General features: G+C 47.7%; 1 protein-coding gene across 2 annotated transcripts; it reads left to right on the top strand.

The window, feature by feature from the left end:
- Positions 1-984: 984 nt before the first annotated feature.
- pdlim2 (PDZ and LIM domain 2 (mystique)) lies at positions 985-14,698 on the top strand. 2 transcript variants are annotated; one of them, XM_043681154.1, is made up of 9 exons: positions 985-1,115; positions 7,625-7,776; positions 9,297-9,366; positions 10,131-10,282; positions 11,628-11,697; positions 12,027-12,184; positions 13,668-13,813; positions 14,000-14,096; positions 14,424-14,698. In XM_043681154.1, exons 2-9 carry the CDS (start codon positions 7,709-7,711, stop codon positions 14,590-14,592), a joined length of 930 nt encoding a protein of 309 aa, XP_043537089.1. In that variant the 5' UTR covers positions 985-1,115; positions 7,625-7,708; the 3' UTR covers positions 14,593-14,698. The 2 variants fall into 2 exon arrangements, with proteins under 2 accessions (XP_043537089.1, XP_043537088.1); XM_043681153.1 differs by lacking the exon at positions 985-1,115 and adding an exon at positions 1,187-1,324.
- Positions 14,699-15,789: the final 1,091 nt, after the last annotated feature.

The following is a 15,789-nucleotide window of genomic DNA, read 5'->3' as shown; positions in this document are numbered from 1 at the left end:
ATCAGGAAGGAGTCAGGTACATTGTGTGGCATCGGAGCAAGGTGAGGCCCAGTTCTGTCCAAGTTCCCTTCATGCAACGCTGCTTTGGGAAACAGTTGGCCTTTCCAGCAATCTTATGAGAAAGCAATTCGTGCTTGATCAGGAGGGCTGTGGAATTTTAATTTTACAACCTAAGATCTGAATAAAAACCAAAAGAACCGCTCACACTGTGAATCAGGGACAAAAACAGAAGTCACCGTTCCTTCAGTGTCGCTTAGTTAAAATCTGCAATTCCCTCCCTGAGGAACATTGCAAATCTACCTCCAGCACATGGACTGCAGCGGTTCAAGAAAGCAGCTCACCCTACCTTCTCAAAGGGCAACTAGGGACCGGCAATAAATGCTGACCTGAGGTCTGAATTTGTTCAGCGTTTAGAAGGTGGGGACAAGTAGCACGGTGCACTGGGAGCTGCTCACGATTGGCTTTGAGCTGAGTTTAGCCCTCAGCACTCCCTGTTTCTCCACATTGAAAATGAACAAAACCTCTCCACAAACGGGGGACACTCAGAGGCTGCTGGAGAGGTTTCAGAAGGCCTTGGAACAGACTGAAGAAACTCCATCTACCTGCAGAACAGACTCAATGGGCTGAATAGCCGAACTGTGCTCCAAGATCTTGTGCAAGTAAATATTGAGAGAGAGAGCTGTGGGGAGTGAGTTGAGTAACAGAGACAGGGAAAGGGAAAGACAATGGAGGGATTTCATCACCAGAGCAAACATTTAAGAATTGTGGTATTTGAATTGGAAGAGGACTGAGGAATTGACTTCTGGTTTTTAGGAGATTAATGATGAAGCAACGTTTTGGGTTTTGTGAAAGTGTTCCACCTACAACAGGGCTCGGTCAGGAGCAAGCCGAGTGGCCGTCTGAACTCTACATGCTTCCGCCTCAACTCCCCTTGAATGGAGACACGCCTGAAATGGACGGCTATTTGACTGTGGACGGCAGCACAGTTCAACTGCGACTCACCCTGTTCCTGGTGGGAGCTGGGTTGATGGTTTGTGTCTCAACCTGAGTCAGTGAGTGATAGCTCTCTGAGAGCAGAGCCAGGAGATTTGGGAGGATCCGGATTTCTAATAAAGGTGAGCAGGCAGGAGCAGCGGGAGGGAGTGTGTGACAGAGGGAGGGATATGGAAGGGTGGAGCCGGAGGTTTAAGGGGCGGGCGCCCGTCTGGATAGTTTGCAGACGCGCAGCGAGATGTCTCGGACGGTGAAACTGTGTGGCCCCGGACCCTGGGGATTCCGTATTACCGGCGGCAGAGACTTTCACAAGAAAATCACCGTCTCCAAGGTGAGTGCCCGGGGACCTTGGGGGTGGATCGAAGCCTTTTGTGGGGTGGAATTAGGCTGAGTGAGGGGCACTCTGTTGGCTGGCTCTGCTGGAACGTCAGGTACAGTGCGACTTGGGCAGGGAGTCACGTTTGCTGCCTTTGCGTAGCGCCTAGTTCACTGCCTCTGCTCTGTGTGGCTCATGGTTGAAATCTCATGGCTAGTAGGAGAGCTCTAATTGTGGAAATGGGAATTGTTGGATTGGGATAAGGTGACTTACCAGCAATGCAATGTATGTGCTCCTGGCTGGAAGAGCTAGCTCAGTGTTTAATGTGGAGAAGGATATGGAAGATATAGACTGCAGGGAAATAGATGGTGACATGTTGAAAAATGTCCATATTACAGAGGAGAAAGTGTTGGATGTCTTGAAACGGGTAAAGGTGGATAAATCCCCATGACCTGACCAGGTGTACCCAAGAACTCTGTGGGAAGCTAGAGAAGTGATTGCTGGGCCTCTTGCTGAGATATTTGTATCATCGATAGTCACGGGTGAGGTGCCGGAAGACTGGAGGTTGGGTAATGTGGTGCCATTATTCAAGAGAAGTGGTAAGGACAAACCAGGGAACTATAGACCAGTGAGCCTGACCTCAGTGGTGGGCCAGTTGTTGGAGGGAATCCTGAGGGACAGGATGTACATGTATTTGGAAAGGCAAGGACTGATTAGGGATAGTCAACATGGCTTTGTGTGTGGGAAATCATGTCTCACAAACTTGATTGAGTTTTTTGAAGAAGTAACAAAGAGGATTGATGAGGGCAGAGTGGTAGATGTGATCTATATGGACTTCAGTAAGGTGTTCGACAAGGTTCCCCATGGGAGACTGGTTAGTAAGGCCAGACCTCATTGAATATGGGGAGAACCAGCCATTTGAATACAGAACTGGCTCAAAGGTAGAAGACAGAGGGTGGTGGTAGAGGGTTGTTTTTCAGACTGGAAGCCAGTGACCAGTGGAGTTCCACAAGGTCGGTACTGGGTTCACTACTTTGCGTCATTTATATAAATGATTTGGATTTAAACACAGGAAGTATAGTTAGTAAGTTTGCACATAACACCAAAATTGGAGGTGTAGTGGACAGCGAAGAAGGTTACCTCAGACTACAACAGGATCTTGACCAGATGGGCCAATGGGCTGAGAAGTGGCAGATGGAGTTTAATTCAGATAAATTCAAGGTGCTGCATTTTGGGAAAGCAAATCAGAGCAGGACTTATACGCTAAATGGTGAGGTCCTGGGGAGTGTTGCTGAACAAAAAGACTTTGGAGTCGCAGCTAGATAGGATAGTGAAGAGGTGTTTGATATGCTTTCCTTTATTGGTCAGAGCATTGAGTACAGAGTTGGGAGGTCATGTTGCGGCTGTACAGGACATTGTTTTGACCACTTTTGCAATATTGGTCTCCTTCCTATCGGAAAGATGTTGTGAAACTTGAAAGGGTTTAGAAAAGATTTACAAGGATGTTGCCAGGGTTGGAGGATTTCAGCTACAGGGAGAGGCTGAACAGGCTGGGGCTGTTTTCCCAGGAGCATCAGAGGCTGAGGGGTGACCTTATAGAAGTTTACAAAATCATGAGGGGCATGGGTATGATAAATAGACAAGGTCTTTTCCCTGGGGTCAGGAAATCCAGAACTAGAGGGCATAGGTTTAGGGTGAGAGGGGAAAGATATAAAAGAGACCTAAGGGGCAACTTTTTCACACAGAGGGAGGTACATGTATGGAATGAAGCTGCCAGAGGAAGTGGTGGAGGCTGGTACAATTTCAACTTTTAAAAGGATGAGTCTGTGAATAGGAAGGGTTTGGAGGGATGTGGGCTGGGTCCTGGCAGGTGGGACTAGATTGAGTTGGGATATCTGGTCAGCATGGCTGAGTTAGACCGAAGGGTCAGTTTCCGTTCTGTACATCTCTGTGACTCTGACTCACTCACCCCCCTCAGCACTTTAGATTTCAGTTCTCCAATTTCTAGATGTTCCTCTGGTCCTCCCATTCACTCTGTCGTCTCTTCACCCCCACCGGTGAGGCATTGTCTTTTTATCCCCACACTCATTTATCCATGGTCTCTGTCTCCCTTTCCTACATTCCCACCCTTAATGACAGGCACCATGTCTCTCACCTGCATTGAAGAGGTCAGAGACTTGGAATACCACAGTGAATAACTCCCCAAAGCCTGCTCATCATCTGTAAGGCACAAGTCTGGAGTATGATGGATTACACCCTACTTGCCTGGACGGATGCAACTCCATCAACACTTGGGAAGCTCGACATCATCCAGGACAAAACAGCCTGCTTGCGTAGCACCACATCCACAAGCATTCACTCCCTCCACCACCAGTGCTCAGTAGCAGCAGTGTGCACTATCTACAAGATGCACTGCAGAAATTCATCAAAGATCCTCAGGCAGCACCTTCCAAACCCAAGACCACTTCCAATCAGAAGGACAAGGGCAGCAGATACATGGAACACCAACACCTGCAAGTTCCCCTCCAAGTCACTCACCATTCTGACTTGGAAATACATCACCATTCCTTCAGTGTCTCTTAGTTAAAATCCTGGAATTCCCTCCCTTAGGGCATTGTGGGTCTACCTCCAGCACATGGACTGCAGTGGTTCAAGAAGACAGCTCAGCACCACCTTCTGAAGAGCAAGTAGGGACAGGCAGTCAATGCTGGCCCAGCCAGTGATATCCACCATTCACATTTAAAACAAAAGAGATAAATGGGGTTGGACATGATTGAGGGACATCAGAATGATAGCTTTGGCATTGAACTGCAGAGTCAGAGAGTACAGATACACACTGAGAGAAAGCAGCTCAAGCCTTGGGGCCTATGTGGAATAAGTCAATAGAAATGATTTCTGAACAGCCTTGAACATTCTTGCCCAGTCCCATGTTAAATACTGTTCCATCCTGTCCCTCTGTCGTTCCCTGTGCTGAAAGGTTTCTTCATATTTTCCTTTCTGTTTTCAGGGAGGAAGCTTGATTCTGTTTCCTAAATCATGAACCAACAGGAACAGTACTCCCTGGCCCCTACCTCTCTGATGCAGTGAATGGCCAACATTAACCCTTGTTCTGAGAGGCTTCTCATAATCATATTTCACTAGAGCCTCATTGAGGCTTTGTCCATATTCACTATCCCTTCCTGTCCACATGAGTTCTCCCTGTGTCACTGAATGCTCAGTGTTGGAGTTGGTCAGCTGGATATTTGGGTTTTGGCAGTCAGTAGAGGTCAGTGTCGTGGCCCATCCTGTTTTGGTTGCAGGATGGTACATCTCGGCCCACTAAATTGGGAGTGTATGGGTGCTCACTCAGTCTTTCCAATGTCTGATATTGAGGTTGAGCTGGACTTTGTGACAATGACGTGCTGCTTGCGAATGAGCAGTTTTCTGGGGTTTCTTGCTGTACTATGTCTCCTTCCTCTTTCCTGTTTATACGTTCTCTCCAATTTCCAAATCAGCTCGACATTAAATATCGCACTCTAAATTTTCCCTTATTGCCGATTGGTAGTCAAAGTGGTTAGTCTGTCACCGCTCAGTTCTTCAACCTTTTCCCTCCTCTGTAGCTCCAAACGAGGAAATTTGGTGGGAGCTTTGTTGAAGCCTGCCTCCCTGTCTCATCCTCCCGTCCCCGGCGATGTCTAGTCCTGTCCTGACCAAACACTAAATAATCCATTCATTTATCAGCTCATACTGTCAGAAAAGGTACAAGGCATTTGACACAAAGTAAAGCTTCCTCAACACTGTCCCATCAAACATTGCCAGGATTGGGGCAGCAAAAGGTTAGATTCAGAATAAAGCTCCCCCGACACTGTCCCCTGTCAAACGCTCCCTGGATGTGGGCATCCCTCCTAAAGCTGATTGGGAGGGCAGTTGAAAATTAACCACACAATGCAGAGGTGACAAAGATAGAAGCTTTGCCTCCCTCAAGGATGTGAATGGGTCTGTCAGTTCTTGCAGCAGTCTGATGCTTTGCTGACAGTGGAACTTAACATCAGGTTTTCAGTGTCGCTGTGACCCCTAGTGAGGGTGATGGTGGGGTGTTGGGAGGAGAAGGTGCATTAAGACCAATGTTATTGATTGGGGAGCAGCATTTTAGTGTCAGTGTTTAAAATGAGATTGTCAGCTTTCCTTCTCTGGGCAGACACTACAAAAGTAGCTGTGTGTAAAGGAAAGCATGACTGACACTGGCTGGACCTCATCTGGAGAGAGATGCTCCATCGAAGGAAGCAGACACTTGGGATATCAGAAGGGATTCCCTCAAATGGAGCTGGAAATGAGGAATTACACAGACGTGGAGGGCTGGGGAAACTAGCCGGAGTCCGGGGGATTGGGAAGGATGAGGAGAGATTTAATTCCGAGTTCTCAGGTCAGGATGTTTCAAGCAGGGTTGGAGCTGAATGCTGTGCTGTGCACGTTGCCCCATTTGTGGTATCAGCTGAGCCCTCGTATTGCTGCCCTGCACTCACTGAAGCCAGTTTCTGAGACACGTCAGCTGCCAGTGTTTATTTTTAAGTCATTCCCAGAAAATGGGTGTAACTAGCAGAGCGGCATTCATTAACCCCCTCCCTGCATTCGCCCTGAGGGTATCAGGAGTCAGTTGTCTGGGACTGTATGGGGATTGCTGTCACGTGTTCACAGCAGGTGGAGTTCACCAACCAGCAGTGTTTTAACAGCAGTTCCATTGGTTGACAGTCACTGCATGTTCATTTGCTCATGTACTGGGATGTGGTTAATACTTGGGGCATTGAGATGATGAGCTCAGAGCCAGATTCCATCAGAACCCTCGATACCATTGACCTTTTGAGAGCATTTTAATCCTTCCGCTTCCAACCCTCTTCTCTCTCTCTCTTCCTGTCTGCCTGCTTCTCTGTTTTTGTCACTTCTTCTCTCTTTCTGCTATCCCTCCATCTGCTTCTCTGTCCTGTCTCTGTTTTCACGTTTTCTTTTGAAACTCTCTCACTTTTTCCCTCCCTTGTTCTTTCTCTCTGCCTCCTTGCTATCTTTGTGTCCTTTTGCCGTCCACCTCTCTGTCTGGTCAGTCGAGTACTCTTGGCGATTGAGATCTTGTTCCACCCTTTGTTAAAATGTGGAAACTGAGCTCTTTTGCTGTAGGACGTTGGAATGGTTTCTGGGTTCCACCCAATCTGAACAATTGTCACCTTGTCCTTATTCTGGCTCCTCAGTTTTGCTGTATATATTCCCACACCTTGTTTCCCTATCAATGGCAGTAAAGAGCCAGTATAATTTTGAACTGGGGTTGAAACAAAACCTTGCCTGTTTTGCCCTTTGATACTGTCTCCGCATCGATATTTGTTCACATTTCTCAACTGTCTTACCGTTGTCTGGTTGTGAGCCAGTTTGGATTCTGACTCCTACTGGCTGCCTTTACATCTAATATTTTGGCAAGCCCGTGCGGTTAAGTGGCACATGAGTGGGGCCTCATGCTGGTCTATATCCTGTCTCTGCAGTGCTGCTGAAACCAGGTTTGTTTCAACACTTTCCTGCTGGCCTACCTGTGATTGTCACCCAACACAGATCGCAGCTCTGGCCAAGCGTACTACTGTCCCTTCACCATAAAGATCTCTGGTCCTCTGTCACAATCACACTGTGCCCTGCCCCACATCATGAGGCAACCTGTGTCCATATGCTGTTTGCTGGACAATATCCAGCTTGTATTGATGAGGGGAAAGTTACACAGACTCCACACAGAGCCAGGCAACGAGCATTTGAGACGGAATCTACTCTTAAACTTCCCTTTCACATTCAGTGGCATTACTGTCACGGAATTCCCTACCGTTAACCTCCTGGGGTTTACCATTGACCAGAAACTGGACTGGACTAACTATACCTGAGCAGGTCAGAGGATCAGAATACTACAGTGAATAACTCAAGTCCTGACCATGCAAAGGCTGTCCACAATCTTCAATGGACGAGTCAGGAGTGTGATGGAGTACTCTCCACTGGCCTGGATGGGTGCAACTCTGACAGTGATGATGTATTTATCTAATTCTCTTTTGAAAGTTTTTGTTTCAGCTGTTTCCATCACTGTTCCTTTTAGGCAGCATGCCTGGGATCACAGCAGCTTCCTCTGCAAAACGAAAACAAATTTACCTGCGTCTCAATCTCTTGTCTACGCCCTACAGCCCTGCTCCTCATGCCAATTATCCGGTGTCCATAATTCACCGATCCAGCTGGCACTGGGCACCAGAAGTAAAGAGACAAACAGAACTCTTTTTTTTTTAGATTATGAACCCCTCTCTTTACCTTCTCTACTCATAGGTCACTAGTGGGAGCAAAGCAGACTTAGTGGATCTCCGGCTGGGAGACCTGATCACGAGCATCAATGGGACTGAAACCTCTGACATGCTCAACATGGAGGCTCAGAACCGGATCAGAATGTGTGAAGGGGATCTCATCCTCGACATTGAGAGGTGTGTGGCTGTGAGAGATGCAGAAGTTTGGGGACGCGGTCTGAAATGCCGAACTGTGGAAAATTTCAGATGAACAACACCAGTGTACAGGCTGCTGCCTGCCACTGAGTGAGGCAAGTCGTCAGCTATGTCTGTCGATCAATCCTGTGTTGACTGTGGCTGAGGATCCACTTGGAGGAGAGGTAGGTGAGGGATACTCTGGTGGTCATCTCTCCCTCAGTCTGACTCTGCGCATGGACATGGAGTATGTTCCAGTACCTCTGCTAATGCAGGGACTAAAGGAGAGGACAGGTTTTCTCAGTTCCAGGCTGGAGAGGAACCAGGTTGGGCTCAGTGTAATTTGGGTAAACCGTGTCTGTAACTACAACAAATGGAGCAGGAATCGGGCAATGTTGCAGCGACTTTATGACCTGCCCTTCCTTCTGTCCCATTCAGAGGCTTCGGGGGTACGAGACCTGTTAGTGTCTGTACGTGTGTTTGTGTGTCTGTTGAACTCTTCCTCTTCACCCACCCTTTCTAAATTCCCACTGACCTGATTGGCTATAACTGGGGCTGCTGCTTTAAAAGCCAGTCTGCTCCCTTTCTCCCAGTGCCTTCCTTCAGGGTTTGGGGGAAATGGGTAACGGGGTGGAATAGGCCAGAGGGGGAGATGGTTCAAGCTGATGAGGGAGGAGAATATAGACCTTAGGGAATGGGTTGAGATGAAAGGGGTGAAGGGTTCTGGGAGACTAAGAGGGAGTTGGGTCGGGAGGGTAATGTACACTGAGATGGTCTCGGAGTATTCCTCAGTTGGTACCTACGAGAAATGGTGGTAAATGCTGTCTGGCCCTATTGCATGTGGGTTAATGTGAGAGGGTCTGTCCCAGTGATTTTTGCCCAAACAGGGTAATGACGAGCAGGCCTGTTGTATCATACCCAAGTCTCGGTGTTTTCCATATTCCAGATCCAAGAGTCGGACTGCTGTCCATTTTACCCATCACTTCCTGAATCACTGGAACCTGGTCTGTCAGGTGGACATCCGGCCAGTCTGAGTCCACCCGGTCACAGTGGGACATTCTGGACGAGAATAGGACTCCTCTTCCCTGGAAGGGGAGGAGTGGGGCAGTGATGTGAATCTGGGGCCTCACTATCACTCGGGTTTACCTCTCACTGAAATTCTCAAACTGCAGCTTTCAGGATTTGAGCATGTGTTTCCATAGGTTTGTTTCGTCCATTAATGAACTCAATACTTATTCTATGTTCTCTCATCCATTTGTTCATGTATGTTATTACAGACCTTGAGCAGATGGGACATAAACCCAGGCCTCCTGGTCCAGAGCAAGAGTTGTTACCACTACCCCACAACAGCACCTTACTGTAGCACTGATAGATTTGAGTGAGATGGGGGTAATTGCAGATTTGAAATCAATGTCTTGTGTAGGGAAGTTTAACTACAACGGCTTGGTCTTCCTAATGATGGAAGTAATTTGATTTTCAATGCTGTGATGTCTCATTGTGGCTTTTTTTTTTGTTTGTTGAAGGCCAGAGGCAGGTTCCCCTGGACCCCTTGATGGATCTCCCACAAACACTTTCCTTGCACAGAGATTCGAGGTGAGTATTGGTTGCAGGGTACAGAGGGGGTTCCAGTCTGCTTCAGCCTTGCTCCACAGTACTGCCAAATCACTTCCATTGCACAGAGTACCACACTGGTTCACTGTCTGCATTTACTCTGCCTCCAGGTTCCTCTAGATTCATATGCACTGTGTTTGGGCTGCACAAACTTAAGATGGTAACATTGTGTCTCTCCCTGTCTCTGTCCAGGTATTTCTGAATCTACTTGTATAGGGGTTGTACAGGTGGGACATGAACCACAGCCTGCTGGCTCAGAGGCAGGGATGGTACCAAGCAGCATAAACACCTTTACCTCTCTCTGTTCATCTACCTCTCAGGAATCTCGGAACATTCTGACAGTACTGACCTGGGATTGACCCCAAACCTTCAGCTGGAACATCAGGAGCAGGAAGAGGTTATGTGGCCTGTGGGGTTTTCTCTTCATTCAGCAAGATCATTACTGAGCCACCTCCGTCCCCCTTCCCAATCTATCCCCATACCAGTACATTCAGAGAATCCAAATATCACCTCAGTAATACTGGATTGCCACATTATCAGAGGGGAGGTATGGTGGGAGTACCACACTGCCAGAGGAAGGCTGCTGTGAGCAAGTTGATTGATATTGCCTACATTTTAAAAGGGAGTGTGTTGCTCATTGACTGTTAGACTATCATAATGCAGATGTTGAATTAAGGCTTGGGAGGAAATTCTCACGTTTTGAGAAATTGGACTAATTTTCCCTTTTCCTCTTTGCTCTCTCCAAGAGTGTCCTACACACGGACAAGGATGAGAATACGAACCTTGTCAAGAGAAGGTGGAGTGCAAGCAACAGTCCACGATCCCCAAACCTCACATCTGTCCGATCCCTCTCTCCTGCACCTGATCAGAAATCCATCTCTCCCAATACTAACATGAGGTGAGTCCACTTCTGCATGGCCAATCTCTGTCACTGTTCTGAGTCAGTTGAAACCTTTGGAGGGGAATTCTATTTGAACATGTCTGTCTCCTCTGGGTAAGGTGTTTGTCCTTTGTCTTGTACAACGTCATCTTTTCTGCTGCTGTCAAGAAAACCGAGAACAATATGCATTATTTACTGCTCTCTGATTCTCCTGCTCCTTGGATGCTGCCTGACCTGCTGCGCTTTTCCAGCACCACATTTTTCAACTCTGGTCTCCAGCATCTGCAGTCCTCACTTTCTCCTCCCTGCTCTCTTCATCTGCCAACTTCAACGATCTCTGCACATAAACATCCAGTCCCTATATTCCTTCATAAAATAGGGGGTACAATTCTATTGTCTTTCACTGGTTTTCTGACCAAAGTGCACCACCTCATGCTTCTCTGCATTGAACCTTGACAGTGGATAACATGCAGACAGGATAGTGAAGAGGCATTTGATGTGTTTACTTTATTGGTCAGTGCATGGAATATAGGAGTTGGGAGGTCGTGTTATGGCTGTACAGAACATTGGTTAGGGCAGTTTCGGAACACTGCATGCAATTCTGTTCTCCCTGCTAATTGAAGGATGTTGTGAAACTTGAAAGAGTTCAGAAAAGATTTGTGAGGATGTTGGCCAGGATTGGTGCATTTGAGCTGCACCGAGAGGCTGGATAGGCTGGAGCTGTTTTCCCTGGAACGTCACAGGCAGAGGGGTGACCTTATCGAGGTTTATAAAATAATTCGGGGAATGGATAGGGTAAACGGACAACGTCTTTTCCCTGGAGTGGGGGGGGAGTCCAGAATTAGATGGCACAGGTTTAGGTGAGAGGGGAAAGATTTAAAAGGGACCTAAGGAACAACTTTTTCACACAGAGGATGGTGCATGTATGGAATGAGCTGCCAGAGGAAGTGTTGGAGGCTAATACAATTACAACATTTAAAAGGCATCTGGACAGGTATATGAATAGGAAGGGTTAGAGAGATATGGGTGAAGTGCTGACCGCTGGGACTAGATTAATTTAGGATATCTGGTTGACATGGACAAGTTAGACCCAAGTATATCTCTATGACTATAACCTCATCTGCCACCTATCTGCCCACTCCAACAACTTGACAATGATCTTCTTGAGTTCTACACAGTCCTCAAAGTTAATAATTCTTCAAAGTGCATGTCATCTTCCAACTTTGAAATTGTCCCCTATACATCAAGATCCACGTCATTAATATATATCAGGAAAACAAGGATCCAAATACCCTTCAATATTTCAGTATCTGCAATGGTGCGAATGGTGCTGAACATGGATTGAATTCTCATTTGATTCCAGGACTGTATCCCCAGCTTGGAGCTCAGAAGAGAAGGAGGAGACAGCATTTCGGGGAAATATGGTGCCGAAGGTGAGTGATCCCAGGACCCTGGATGTGCAGAACTGCTGAGAGAGAGAGAGAGAGACAGAGACTATGTATGTCAGTGGGGGTAACCCTGGATCTCTGTGACTCCTGTTGAGTCTCAGGATGTCTTGCTGGTGCTCAGACACTGAAAACAGTGAGGAAGGATGATTTAACGTAGACACAAGCAATTTTGTGAGCATCAAGGCCCAAATGTATGGAGGATATCTCTTTGTTCCCAGTCTCCTGGTGAGGGGCAAAAGGCCTTTCTCCTCTTGCCCTCAGTCGGTTTGATGCTTTGGTGTCTTGATCCTTGCTGCTTCTGATTGCTTTTTCAGGGATTCCAAGCAGGGATTCAGGTCCGCAGGAGCCTCTCTCCTGTCTCCAGTTCCTACTCTGTGCCCAGAGTGAGCCACTCCACAGACTCGAGTCCCTCGGAGGTAAGGCATAGGACTGAAAGATCACACTCTCCCAGCTCTGCCGCTCTGAGCAACAGGTACGTGCCAATGTGTCCGCAGCATGCCACACACCATTAACATAAGGACTAGCTTTTCAATAGCACCTTTCACTACCTCAGGAGATTGTACAACCAGAGAAAGACTTTTCGCAGTTGATGAGTGATGTGAAAGGGGCCGGTTCAGATAGTATTCTGGGGGGCAGGCTGCGACGAGCAGAGTACGGCAAGATATCACAGGCAATATTCCCTCTCCCATCAGAGACTTGGGCCCTTCATTTTCGGATTTGCGTTTTTGGAAAGCTGACTTCCTCCTTGGTGTTTGCTCATCTGCCTCAATGTGGTGAACATCAAACTTTAACCGTTTGTGTTCCTGTGAAGGGTCTTTTGACCTAAGTGTTAGAATCCAGGAGGGGGCCATTCAGCTCATCAGGTCTTCACTGGCTCTCCAAATGAGCATCATGACACTGTGCAATTCTGCTGCTTTTTCCCCATTTGCCTACACACTATTTCTATCCAAGTAACCATCTAATGCCCCCCCCCCGAATGCTTCAACTGAATCTGCCTTCACCACATTTCCAGCCTGTGCACTCCAGACCCTAACTACTTGCTGTGTGAACAAGTTTTTTTTCTCACATCACCCTTGCTTTGTTTGCACATAGCATTAAATCTATGTCCCTCTTGTTCTTGTTCCTTTTACCAGTGTGAATACTTTCTCCTGATCTACTCTGTCCAGCCTGCTTGTGATTTTCAAAATCCTCTCTTAAATCTCTCAGCCACCTCCTCTCTAAGAAGAACACCCCAATTTCCTTCAACATCACTGAAGTTTCTCATTCCTGGAACCATTCTTGTAATGTTCTACACTCACTCTCTCGTCTGCTCACTTTGTTCCTATAATGTGGTGTCTACAACTACTCACAGTACTTCAGCTGAGGTATTACTATTAAATGGGAGACAGTGAGGACTGCAGATGCTGGAGATCAGAGTCGAGAGTGTGTTGCTGGAAAAGCACAGCAGGTCAGGCAGCATCCGAGGAGCAGGAGAATCGATGTTTCGGGCTGGAGCCCTTCATCAGGAATTGAGGGCTCTGGCCCGAAAAGTCGATTTTCCTGCTCCTGTGATGCTGCCTGACCAGCTGTGCTCTTTTACTATTAAATGCACTGTAGCAAAGCAGTTTGCAAATATTGATTCAAACTTTTAATCCCATTACTCCTGAACCTGCAGCTATTTGTGTGCTGCTTGATCCAAAGAGGTTTAACAGACGGCCAGGGTGGGTGGTGGTGAGGTGGGTGCTGCTGGGCGGGGGGTGGTGAGGTGGGTGCTGCCCGGGTAGGTGGGTGTTGAGGTGGGTGCTGTCTGGGTGGGTGGTGGTGAGGTGGGTGCTGCCCGGGTAGGTGGGCAGTGAGGTGGGTGCTGCCCGGGTGGGTGGGCGGTGAAGTGGGTACTGGGGCAGGTGGTGAGATAGTTATTAAAATGGGTTTTGACTGATTTTTGGCCACATCCCCATTTGTCCCACTGCCCCCAGGGTCCCAGATCGGCGTTCCTCAAATCATATCGACAAAGACTCGGAGGTTTATAAGATGATCCAGGAGAACCGAGCTGCAAAGGAACCTCCTCGACAATCCAATCGTTTCCGTCAGCTTCAGGAGGCACTGGATGCAGACCAGGACGGTGAGGAGGGGCAGAGCTGGCTGGTGGAGGTGGGAGATTTTGAGATGTTAGGAGGATGGTGTGGAAGAGACAGAGAGGCTACAGGAGCAGGGGAGCATATGACGGATGGTGGAGCTGGGGAGGGAGGAAAGTTGTTCGCTGGGTGTGACAAAGTCTCCTTTTCTCCTTCGCCTCTACCCTGACCAGGAGCAGTAGTTCAGTTCCCGGGAAGATTCTCTCCCTCCGCCCCAAACACACCAGTGCCCAAATATCGTGTGTGTGAGAAATGTGGATCAAGCATTACGTGAGTATTGTCCAGCTTGGCTCAAGGGATTGTAATTAGCCAAAGGTGGAAGGGGCAAGAGGAGGTGGGTGCGCAAAAAACAAAGCTACACGGGAACAGCAAGAAACCCACGCTGCCTGTTCTAGATCCAGTTCAATAACACATCAGCAATGGTTCCTGGATCCCAGACTAAACCACTCTGTCTTCGCAGCCTGGGATCAATCCATTTGACTTGTATGGGATGAGCCAGGGAAGGTGTCCCACTTTTCCTGACCTGCTGTAGGGGTGTGTGACTGGAGGGACAGCAGTTTAAGATTCTGTCATTGTGTCATTTCTATCGTGTCACAGGACGGAGGTGGTGAAGATTCGAGACGGCTGTTACCGGCACCAGCAGTGCTACGCCTGCACTGACTGTGGCCTGAACCTCAGCATGAGAGGCCATTTCTGGTTTCAAGATCAGATGTACTGTGAGAAACATGCTCAGAAACGGTTCCAGGAAGCAGAGGGGAGCTCATGAGCTGGTCAGATGCAAGACTGACCTCTGAAACCCTCCAGACAGCCAGTGTGGATCCCCTTTGTCAAATACCTGCTTATTTGATTGATTTAATAAAGGAATGATGGCATTTTGTGGATTAATCTTTGACCCCAGCCGAACAACAAAACAAAGATTGCAGGTTTTCTGAATCTTTGACCTGGATTTGTTTGGGGCTCTTTAGATTAGCCATTGTGAAGTAATTCTTCCCTCGCAGAATGTGAACAGTGTCACCTTTTTTATTTAAAAGGGAAATGTACGTTCACTTGGGCCTTTCATGATTGTAGCACCTCTTCAAATTGCAGGCACTGCTGTCACTGAGGAGAGACAGCAGTCACAGTCGCACAGCAAGATCCCACAGACAACACTGCAATAGCATCCAGATAATCTGCACTCAGCCTTTAATTCCCCTATTCTGCCCATTGCCACTGGGAGGTTAATTTATATGCCTGAGGCAGGTGGTACGTTTTTGTGTCCTTTCCAGAAATGTGGCAGGACAACATTCCTGTGATATTATACTGGGAGGGTCAGCCTAGGTCAGCTATTAGAGCTTCTAGACTGGGTCTTTAGACACAGGGTGCTTGGAGCAGTCTGACAGGACCATTCCCTGAGCTTTGGCACCTCACCATGATACAGGGCCCATATTTATGTGCTTAGATCTGCTTTATTACAAAGTGTAATTGGAAATCGTGTCTCTGAGAAAAAGAGTTAAATACCTTGGTCTGAGTCTTTTCAAACACACCCCAACTCTGTGTTTCATTCTCCAAAATGAATCCAGCAATCTTATCTGAGGAAAGACTCACTGGTTACAGACTCAACAATGGTGAGGGTTAGAAAAATACAGTGGGGAGCAGGCCATTCTGTCCCCTGAATCTGTACCACCATTCAGTAAGATCATGGCTAATCTTTGGTCCACATCCACGTTTTCCATCTGATGTCTTTTTGTGCTCCACATTCTGTCAATCTCAATATACTCTGTGACCCTGCACAACTTTGGTGTCAGAATTCGGAAGGCTCCCTATCACTGTTGGGATTTCTCTTCATCTTCATCTGCAGTGATTGTCCCTCTCAGCCTGAGACCCTGCCTCCCTGTTCTCGATTTCCCTGTAATCTCTCACTGCCTCTCTCTCAAGAGCTTACTGTATCATGCCTCCTTCAGGGATATGTATCTCTGAGACTGTC

This window comes from Chiloscyllium plagiosum, chromosome 42, assembly GCF_004010195.1.
Source record: "Chiloscyllium plagiosum isolate BGI_BamShark_2017 chromosome 42, ASM401019v2, whole genome shotgun sequence".
NCBI lineage: Eukaryota > Metazoa > Chordata > Chondrichthyes > Orectolobiformes > Hemiscylliidae > Chiloscyllium > Chiloscyllium plagiosum.
This window is presented reverse-complemented; position numbering and strand designations above follow the sequence as displayed.

Bases quoted from the DNA above. Each gene is read 5' to 3' on its own strand.
- pdlim2 (XM_043681153.1), top strand. From the start codon at position 1,232: ATGTCTCGGACGGTGAAACTGTGTGGCCCCGGACCCTGGGGATTCCGT. The intron at 1,325-7,624 runs GTGAGTGCCCGG...CTCTACTCATAG, and splicing joins AGAAAATCACCGTCTCCAAG to GTCACTAGTGGGAGCAAAGC. The intron at 10,283-11,627 runs GTGAGTCCACTT...ATTTGATTCCAG, and splicing joins TCTCCCAATACTAACATGAG to GACTGTATCCCCAGCTTGGA.